This window comes from Mirounga leonina, unplaced genomic scaffold (assembly GCF_011800145.1).
Source record: "Mirounga leonina isolate KUSES-001 unplaced genomic scaffold, KU_Mleo_1.0 Mir_168, whole genome shotgun sequence".
In the NCBI taxonomy this organism is placed as follows: Eukaryota; Metazoa; Chordata; class Mammalia; order Carnivora; family Phocidae; genus Mirounga; species Mirounga leonina.
In genome coordinates, this window is record NW_023270426.1 from 15,936,050 (window position 1) to 15,947,126 (window position 11,077).

At 42.4% G+C, this 11,077-nt stretch overlaps 1 protein-coding gene across 1 annotated transcript; it reads right to left on the reverse strand.

Annotated features, from left to right (window-relative positions):
- Positions 1-2,038: 2,038 nt before the first annotated feature.
- HINT1 (histidine triad nucleotide binding protein 1) lies at positions 2,039-6,607 on the reverse strand. The gene is made up of 3 exons (XM_035014051.1): positions 6,304-6,607; positions 3,945-4,049; positions 2,039-2,360 (listed from the first exon to the last, which is right to left on the reverse strand). Exons 1-3 carry the CDS (start codon positions 6,412-6,414, stop codon positions 2,196-2,198), a joined length of 381 nt encoding a protein of 126 aa, XP_034869942.1. The 5' UTR covers positions 6,415-6,607; the 3' UTR covers positions 2,039-2,195.
- Positions 6,608-11,077: the final 4,470 nt, after the last annotated feature.

Below are 11,077 nucleotides of genomic sequence, written 5' to 3' on the forward strand. Positions count from 1 at the left end.
GAGCAGGGAGCCCGACGTGGGACTTGATCCCGGGACTCCAGGATCATGACCTGAGCCGAAGGCAGTCGCTTAACCAACTGAGCCACCCAGGCGCCCCGCCATGAGTCTGTTTAAGGCAGAAAGGTCAGAGACACAACCAGCAAGACAACTTAGCAGTTGTATACCTGATTTGTTAGCACTGGTTTGATGAAATCAATGGGAAAGATAATGTGCCTAAAGAAAGCAGACTCGACCCTCTTATATGTAATACAAATGCTCTCTTGTTATAATATTCTTTATAGTGGCAAGTCCTTCCCAAACTCCTCCCCAGACCTACCCCCATTGAAAAAAAAAAAAAAAGTCAGGGTGCCTGGCTGGCTCAGTCAATGGACCATGTGACTCTTGATCTCAGGGTCATGAATTCAAGCCCCACCTTGGGCCTAGAGCTTACTTAAAAAAAAAAAGTCATAGAAGTACATAAGGCCATTAAAGTATTGTTTTTTTTAAAGATTTTATTTATTTATTTGACAGAGAGATACACAGCGAGACAGGGAACAGAAGCAGGGGGAGTGGGAGAGGGAGAAGCAGGCTTCCCGCGGAGCAGGGAGCCCGATGCGGGGCTCGATCCCAGGACCCTGGGATCATGACCTGAGCCGAAGGCAGACGCTTAACGACTGAGCCACCCAGGCACCTCAGGCCATTAAAGTATTAAGGGGAAAAAATAATGATTTTTTAAAATCCTCCTGGAGTGGGAAAGGCTTTTTAAAATATGAAATAAATTAAAAACTTGATACATCAACTACAGAAATATTTTAAACACTATAAAAAAGTTAAAAAATGACAATTGGCGGGGGGGCGCCTGGGTGGCTCAGTTGGTTAAGCCTTCGGCTCAGGTCATGATCTCAGGGTCCTGGGATCGAACCCCACACTGGGCTCCCTGCTCAGTGGGGAGTCTGCTTCTCCCTCTCCCTCCGGCTCCTGCTGGCTCTCTCTCTCTCTCAAATAAATAAATAAAATCTTTTTAAAAAATGACAATTAGGAAAAAATTATTTTTAAGATTTAAATGGCCAATTTTCCTAATCCCCCCAAACAGGTATTTAAAAATCAGTAATGCAATTTAAAATGTAGAAAAAAAAGTTTTCAGTGTCAAACCTTACTAAAATGGTCTTTATAGAGATTATAATGGAAGGAATCCATAAGCACAAAGAGAATCAAAGAGGAAAGTAAGGCAGCCAAGAAGTATCAAGTTAGGTTTTGGAAAACAGTGCCTACATGAAGGAAAGCCAAAAGACAAAACTACTTGCCCTACAGTATCTCAGAAAGGCTACGGTGCATGGCAAGACTAAAAAAGTTTGGTCAGTCTACATAAGAACTCACATCATGAGATTCCCTCCCCAACTCCACATAGCCAGATTCACGTACAACTTAAAAAATTTTGCTAGTGTGCACATGCACATTTAAAACAGTAAGTTTTCAAAGACTAAAACAGTAAGTTTTCAATTTGGAAAGTTAAATCTAAGTAATATGATTATAATAAATATTCAGACAGAGTTCAGATGACAAAAGAAATACCAATGTATGGCTTCATATGGTCATCAAAGATTCTGTGACAAATCGACTTTCATCCCTTCCAAATTACCCCAACAGTCCAGGGGAAGCATGGGCTAGACAAAAACCATTCCTTCTAGACCAAAAAATTCATCTGACTTAACTTTTGTGATACTCACTTTTGTGATATTCCTTCTAGACCCAAAACTGTCACTTTCTGGATCAATCACATCCCATACTCCTTTGTTCTTAAGAAATCAGAGAATTAGATTAGAAAATCTTCTCCTGGACTAATATTTTACCCTAAAAGGGTATTTCAAAGCTAAATTTGTGAAATCTTTTAATTTGTATTCAGAAACCAGTCACACCATTATAACAACGTACATATGTTTAGTCCTCCTTGGGGAGAGAAACCAAAAAAACCTCCCAAATTATGAACTCTATCTTTATACATTCCAACAAATATATATATATATATATTTTTTAATAAATCAAATACAGGAGTCAAAAAGACTGTAAACCATGCAACATTGTCTTTTATTATGTATGGGTTTTAAAAATTATTTCCTCAATCTCTCCATACACAGACAAAGTATACTGTTTAACATACTGGAACTGGGAAATATTGACCATTGCCTAGATAAGGGAAAATTATCCCTAAAACATGCTTAACCAGGAGGCCAATTCATCTGCCGACCTCCAAGAACATGGAGATGAACATGATAGACAGACTGTCCCCCATCTGAACCTTCATTCACCACCATTCGATAACCCTTCTTCAGGCCCAGATCAGCAGCACATTTCTTGCCCACAATCATTAAATGTCCAAGAAGCTGGAAAAGAAAAAAAAAGTTTCTTAAGCACAGGCAATTTACAAATTCTTGTCATTAAATAACATACTACCAAGTTGAAATATTAAAAGACCACCAACTTGAAACATATCCCTCTGGGCAAATATTTGGAAACTCTTAATACTAATACAACACAATTTACAATAAAAAGCCATTAAGATTAGGTATTTACTCAGGACTAATTCCAATAAACAAATTAAGACATAAATCTGCTCAATTAAAACAATTTTAAAATCATTTTCCAAGTGGGAAATGTTCTTAATAGGACGCCTGGGTGGCTCAGTTGGTTAAGTGTCTGCCTTCGGCTCAGGTCATGATCCTGGAGTTGAGGACTGAGTCCGGCATCGGGCTCCCTGCTTAGCAGGGAGTCTGCTTCTCCCTCTAACCTTCCCCTCTCTCGTGCTCTCTCTTTCTCATACTCTCTCAAATAAATAAATAAAATCTTAAAAAAAAAAAGATTTACATGTTCTTAATAAAGCAAGATATATCTTGCTTTCTTATAACAGAAGAGTACATCAATCAGGATAGGTTTGGTTAAGCTGTGGTAACAAACCACTCCACATACTGGTTTACAACAAAGATACACTTCTTGTGCTCACTATAGGCTCATCACAGGTTGACTAGGCTCTAAATTCTTCATCTTTTTCACTTTGAAACACAGGCTGATGGAGTAGTTTCTGTATGACCACAGTGGCAGAGGGAAGAAAGAACTTGACAAACCAGGTGCTAGTCTCTAATAGTTTCTATGCAAGACATATCACTTCTGCTTGCATTTCCTGGCCAAATTAAGTCACATAACCAGGCCTGCCATCAATAAGGCAGGAAGTATTAAAGCACCCCTGAAGAAGAAGAGCCAGTATTTATAAACTATTTTACAATCTACCATGAGGAGCATTAGGAAAATATTTAATTGAGGCCTATACATCTGGCAAAACCAAATGGTTTTTCTTTCCTTTAACAGCATTAATAGAAAAAATTAATAGAAAAAACATCGGGGTGCCTGGGTGGCTCAGTTGGTTAAGTGACTGCCTTTGGTTCAGGTCATGATCCAGGGTCCTGGGATCGAGCCCCACACTGGGCTCCCTGCTAAGCGGGGAGTCTGCTTCTCCCTCTGCCTCTGCCCCTCTCCCCTGCTTGTGCTCTCTCCCTCTTTGTCAAATAAATTTAAAAAGAAAGAAAAAAACATCATCCCCTGTATGATGTACTGTTTCTTTATTGAGAAAAAATGAGTCTCACCAACTATTCCTTGTTAGGAACCATTTTGTTTAAGAATTGGTGATGATGGATGTTAACTTGACTGACTGTGGTGACCACCTCGTAATATACATATATCAAACCACTATATTGTACACCTAAAACTAACAATGTTATGTGCCGACTATATCTCAATTTTAAAAAATCAAACTATTTCTACACTGCACTCCCAAAGGATTGTCTGTTTTTTCCCTCAATAATACCCTCAGGAAAATGAAAATATGACATCACTTTCAGGTCAAAATTTAGTCTCCCAAATTAAAAAAAAAAAAAAAAGGCAAGAAAATGAATTGTGTTGGTAAATTTACTTACACGTTCATCATCATCTTCTGCTACAGAAATCTGAGATATAGGTTTCTTGGGTATCACCAGAAAATGAGTTGGTGCTTGAGGGGAAATGTCATGGAAAGCAAGACACTAGAGAAAAGGGGGAAAAAATTAGTTTTAGTATCATCTTATAGGCTAAATTTACTCTTTCACACTAGCCCCATGGGAGGCATGTAGTAGATGCTAGGAAATCAGAAGTATACACAATACCTGTGATCCCATGGTTACTTTCATGGAACTTAGTCTAATGGGAAGGCTGACCTTAAACAAAGGTATAAAAGAGTTAAGATCCTACCTACATGTTACAAAGGAAAAGTAAAGAGTGAAATAAATGATTATCACAGAAAAACCCAATTTTGACCGGGGGATCACAGACAAACCACTCTGAGGTAGGGACATTTAAAGAGAAATCCAAAAGTGAAGTAGAAATTAGGCAAGCTCATCCTTGTCTACCTTTTCAGTTTGATCTCATTCAACTCTTCCTGCTCAAATCACAGTGTCTTTCATCTCTCTCCACACTCCCAGGCTTTTTTCAAAGGCCCTTCCCTTTACTGCAATGGTCCTCTCTCCCCTCAACCCCAGCTTTTGTCTAACTTAACCTGATATTCATTCCTCAGTTCCCAGCATATATAAAATTTCTGAAAGAAATCAGATTTCTCTCCCCACTTTCCCTAGGTTAGGAGTCCCCATTGTGCAATTTCCTGTTTTTTTCCTTTACCCCAGCGATGAGCTTTGTAATTATGTATTTGTCTGATATTTTGACTAATACCTATTTCTTCTCACCTTACTCAACTATTTAAGTAATAATATACCTTTTGTCTTTCATAGAAATGAAGATAAGTAGCATTTAGGCAAATTACATACCAAAAAAAAAATGAGTATTTTTTTATCTCTTGTTCTCTACTGAAGGTGGAAGCTGCTTATTAATAGAACCTTCCCTGCTCAACGTCTTAGGACTAATTCTATTTAGTACTCCACACAAAATGCTGTATCATTTAGATTGCTTCATGCAGTTATACTCTTGGGTCTTAGGTGGTTCAAAAATCAATTATTTCAATCATCATTTATAAAAAGCAAGTGAAAATATTTAAAAAGAAATATGCAGGGGCGCCTGGGTGGCTCAGTCGTTAAGCGTCTGCCTTCGGCTCAGGTCATGATCCCAGGGTCCTGGGATCGAGCCCCACATCGGGCTCCCTGCTCAGTGGGAAGCCTGCTTCTCCTTCTCTCACTCCTCCTGCTTGTGTTCCCTCTCTTGCTGTCTCTCTCTCTCTGTCAAATAAATAAAATCTTAAAAAAAAAGAAATATGCATTTTCTAGAACAAAAGAACTTCCCTACCAGTAACAAAGGTATCTAAATAAAATTCACCTACAGGAACCTAATCTAGGTAACATTTTGAATCTAAGAACGCTAAGTGTAAAAAGAATGTTTCCCTTATATTCCATATTTCTTAAAGTTAATTTGACAAAGTTAATTTCTAGCTAAATCAGCCAACCTCCTGCCCAGCTTTATCTGAGATCCAAGCCCATAAATACAACTCGCCCGGAAGTATTTTACACAAGATGTCACATCGACTTGGCCCCCCTAAAACAGAATTTCACCTACGATGAAGTCAACAAAAACTACGTGCTTAGTCCCCTGCCATAAAACTGCTTCCTGTAAAATAGGCAAGGAACCTTTGCTACCGGGCGGGGCCAAAGAAAAGCAAATCCCAAAAGCCGACCCACTCCCCGCCAGAGTCCGCGGCCCGAGCGGGATGGGGGTGGGGTGGGGTTGACTTGCGGGTCCCGGCGTTGGCGGACCTTCGGCCCCCAGCCACCCCGAGGCCGCGGACCCCCGGCCGGCTCCCGCAACGCGGCGCGGACTGGCGCCCGGGAAAGCCCAGGCGGGCAGGCTGTGCGCGGGAGATCGCGGAGATTGGGCCCTAGACAGGGCGCGATCGGATTTCTCCCTGTCGGGCAGAGCGCTGGCGAGATTGTGAGATTCCTGACACGGGCGAGGTCCGAGGCAGTCGCGGAGCCGGCGGGCGCCCACACCGAGGAGCCAGCGCGTCCCCCACACGCGCCCAGACCCCACGGTGCTGGCCCGGCGGGTGCCCGGCAGCCTGACCCGCGCCCCGGGCTGATAACGCGTAACCGGAGCGCCGGCACGCGCCAGCGGGCGGCCTCCGAGCTGCCGCGGCCCTGCCCGCTGGCTGGGGGCCCGCGGCAGAGGCCCCGCGGGGCGGCCGAGTGCCTTCCCTTCGCGATGCTGCCCGACCCTTTCCCCTCCGTCCGCGGGAAACCCGCGTGTTCACGGGAGACTGCCCCGCCTCAGCCCCCCAGGGAGGCGACGGCCGGTGGCTACCTGGTCATCCTCAAAAATGATTTTGGCTGGGATTTCCTTGCGAATGATCTTCCCGAAGATCGTGTCGCCACCAGGCCGCGCGGCCTGAGCTTTGGCGATCTCATCTGCCATCTCGGCCTCCCTCCCGCGCGGCCGCCCCGGGGAGAAGCTCGAGAGGAGGGAGGAGCCGGAGCAGAGGGCGGGGGTGCACGGCCAAGCCTGCGCGGGGACCGCTGCTCGGGCGTCCGGGCTGGTCCTGCGCGTGCGCACTGGCGACCGGCACTGCGGGTGCAGAGAGCGCACGGGAGCTTCCAAGAACTGCCCGACGAGACCCGGCGGAAGGGAGGTTCCTGATTCGAGCCTCTAGGGAGCCACACCGAGGTCTTTTTTTTTTTTTTTTCCCTTCTTTCTATCTTTAGTGTGTCTTGGGGAATGGAGTTACTGTATACGCCCTTCTTCACTTGCTTTATGGACACTTGTAGGAAAAATTAGGTACTGTAACTGAAAAGATTTGGATAATCCAAGCAATGCTGGTCGTGTTTGCATTTCTCAGCTAACACTTAATTTCTGAGACACCCTAACACTTAATTTCTCAGCTGCAGAAGGTCTTGGTTCCAGTAAGTAAGCCCTCCTTGCACCAGTGTTTTTCTCCCTCTAGCAGTGGTTCTCACTGCACGTTAAAATCACTTGGGGAACTTTTGAAAAATCCTCTTGAACCTGGCCAAAATCTAGATCAATTAAATCAGACTCCGAGGTTGGGATCCAGGCATCAGGACTTTGTAATCCTCCCTCCACTGTGCAACTAAGACTTCTTCCCAGAAGTAATCAGCGTAACGTAACATGCCCCACCTTAAAGGAAGAACACCTTCCTTAACTTGACATACCCCTTCATATCTTTGCTGCTTCTTAAAACTTTTCTTTATTCTGTGTCCACTTTCTCATCTGTTTTTAACCCATTTCCCTCTTGCCAATGTTGTTAAGGACCTCCACTTACAAGTTCTATGAACATTTCTATTTCTTATCATACTAGACCTCTTGGCATTATTTCCTAATGTTGATCATTTCCTCTTTTCAGGAATAGTCTTCACTCTCCTAGTCTTGTCTCCTATACCCCTCTGGATGCTGTTTCTCCTTCACAGTAAGCCTCCAGTTCCAGACTTCTCAATGGGTTCCATTCTTGGCTATATTCTCTAGCTAACATTTAATTTCCACATGCCCTTATTAAGAAAAATTAATTATAGCTCCAGGACTACTCTATATGATAATATTTTACCAGTTTGTCTTATCTTGTCCCCTGCCAATAAAAATTATTGATAGTGGATCCCTTGAATCTCAAAAGTGACTCGTTTGCTACTGTTGCTATCAAAGACATTACTAGGACAATTGGCAAAATCTAAATAATGCCTATAAATTAGATAGTAGCTTTGAAAGTTGTGTTAATTTCCTTACATAACCATAGCAAAATTATCAAAATTAGTTGATCTGGGGTGGGGTCTTATAATTTAGGTTTCTTTTTTTTTTTTTTTTAAGATTTTATTTATTTATTCATGAGAGACAGAGAGAAACAGAGGGAGAAGCAGGCTCCCAAGGAGCGGGAAGCCCGATGCGGGACTCGATCCCAGGACCCTGGGATCATGACCTGAGCCGAAGGCAGACGCTTAACCATCTGAGCCACCCAGGCGCCCATAATTTAGGTTTCTAACATGTTTCCAAGTGATGCATTTGCTGCTTGCCCTGGAATCATACTTTGAGGCCCACTGATGTAAGAAACTGTCTTTTTTTTTTTTTTTTGTAGGAATAAAAAACACTGAAGTATTTAGGAGTATAGGAGTATCATGTCTGCAGCTCACTTTCGAACAGTAAAGAAATACCAAAAAAAAAATGTTCATATATAGAGAGATAGAAAAGGATAAAGTGATTGTGGTCAAATGTTAACATTTGAGGAATCCGAGTGAGGGGTATATGCAAATTCTGTTATTCTTGCAACTTTCCTGTAAGACTGAAATTGTCAAAATAGAAAGTTAAAAAGAAGAGATATATACTGGTTTGGATAATAAGTGTGGTCATCTTTCACTAAGGCTTTATCATCTGCAGAGCAATGATTCTCCAGTATGTCTCTCTGATCTACCTTTCTCCTAATTCCAGATTGGCCAATGGAATGTAATACCGCCTACTCACCACCTCCATATGGATGTCTGTGAGGCAGTTCAGATTTATTTTTACTCTTTGCACAACAAACAAACAAAAAAACCTCCTCCTGCAAAATTCTACATCCACCATAATACCATTCACCAAACTGCTCAAGTCAAAGGCCATGAAATCATCCTTAACTCTTCTCTCTTATACTTGGCAATACATATCATGAATCCAATCACTTTTCACCTCTTCTACTACACCACCCTAATCCAAGCCACTGTCATATTTTGCCTGGAGTACTTTGAGAGCCTCCTAGCTAGGTTCTGCTTCCATTGTAGTCAATTTGCCATTCAGCACACAAAGTGATTTTTATAAAATATAAATCATGATCTCACTCTCCTGCTGGTAAGGCATTTTATCACAAAATTAATCCAAAATCCTACCTTGGATTATAGGGTTCTTACCTGATCAGGCCCATGGCTGCTTCTCCTGCTTCATTTCCTTCAATTTCAACCTTATTGTCCAGCTTCAACTAAACTGGGTATGGTAGGCAGAAGATGCCCATGTCCTAATCTCTGGAGCCTATAAATATGTTTCTTTACATGGTAAAGGGGATTTCCAGATGTCATTAAAGTAAGGATCTTGTGGTGGGTGAGATTCCTGGATTGTCCAGGTAGGCCCAATATAATCACGGGGGCTTTCATAAGTGAAAGAGGGACACAGGAGAGGGAGGAGATATGATGGAAGGAGAGGTGACAGTCAAAGATTGAAGATGCCCTCCTGTTGGCTTTCAAGATGGAAGGGGTCACAAAGAGGTAACATTCTGGAAGTCAGAAGTCTGAGTTTCACTGGGCTAAAATCACTGTGTTAACAGGGCTGCATTCCTTCTAGAGGCTCTAGGGGAGAACATTTACCTTATTTTACCTTCTAGAAGCTACCTGCATTTCTTGACTTGAAGCCCCTACCTCTGTCTTCAGGGCATCTTCAAACCTCTTCCTGACTCCGCTTCCTTCGTCCACTTATAAGGATCCTGTGATTACAGTGGGCCCACCACACAATCCAGGAAAATTTTCCCATCTCAAAAGCCTTAATTTAATCACATCTGCAAAGTCCCTTTTGTCATATAAGGTAACATATTCAAAAGTTCCTAGGATTTAAACAGGGACATCTTTTGGAGGCCTTTATTCTGCCTACTTAGAGCTCCATGAACTTATGTGAGGAACAAACTAGAATTCTTGTTTAGTTCTGGTCTCACACTTTGAGATGTTAACAAACCAGGACATATTCCTAGAATAAAAATAGTTACCTCATTTATGGAACAGCTGAAGGAACGATACAGAGTTATCTAAGAGAGGCTTCAGTAATGAACTGAGTTTGACCCTATGAGAATTTTATTTTCAAGTATTGGCAGATACGGGGTTTTGGTTAAGTGAATACAGGACCCTAGTTAGCCAGAAATTGTAACAATAAATTATGAATTTTCAGGAAATTGGGCCGTGATTCTAAAACTGGAAATGAAAATAAGCATGTTTCAGTCATTCTTTAAAAATTTGAAGGCACCATCGTGCAATGTCACAAGATCTATTGTTTCCTATATAAAAGACAGTACTTGAGTATATTTGGTTTAATTGCTTGGTTATGTTAAACACTCATCTGCAGATCTAATGGATTATAATTTAAAAAGTTAACTGTTATGTTGCTATCTTGATGACTTGAAATATTCTTTAAAATGACATAAATCACAGAGAAGGAAAAAGGTCTTTAAGATCTTTTGCTTCAAATCGTTCATTCCTACTAAAAAGTAGTTTTACCTGAAAGGCTGTGACGTAGGGAAGGCAAACAACGATTATGCGATGAGGGAAAGGTTGAGATTTTTCTTGAAGTTTGCAAGGTCCTAAGTTAAAATGTGCTTAAATAACATTTCTGACCGTTTGACCAGCAAAACCAAAGAGTAGGGTAAGGTGAGGCTGTGTGGAGGGTAAGACTAGTCAGGCATAGGGATTTGTGTCCCGGACCTCCATTTACTAGCCCTATGGTTTTTGTTTTGTTTTGTTTAAGAAACTATTTATTTCAGAGAGAGAGAGTGTGCACGGGACCACCTGAGCAGGGGGAGGGGCAAAGGGAAAGGGAGAAAAGAAGCTACTCCCAGCTGAGGGTGGAGCCCAAGGGGGGGGGGGGGCTCGATCTCACTACCCAGAGATCATGACCTAAGCTGAAATCAAGAGTTGTCAGCTTAACCGACTGAGTCACCAGGCACCCCTCTAGCCTGTGGTCTTGAGCAAGTAACTCTACCTCACCTTTTCCGGGAATTGAGATACAAATAGCGCTTTGGGAAGCCAGAATTCCAATTAACGGCAGCTATACTTGTTAGGGCTTGGCTCTTATGCACTTTCACAAGTAGACTGTCGCAACTGGGAAACATTAACATAAAGGTTCTTTATTAGATAACCGCAACCTCCAAACAAGAGGTAATAACAGAGACGTTGAAGACCTCCAATAAATAACCCACCCCCGACACCTGACTGCCTCGGAAGAGACCGGAAGTGACTCTGCCCCTAACTAACATGGCGTCCAGGTAATTTCCGTTCTCCTCTCTCCAGTACTTGGGCTCGGCAGCTTCTCGCGCTCTTACCAGACTGCAGCCGTTTAGCAAACTCGT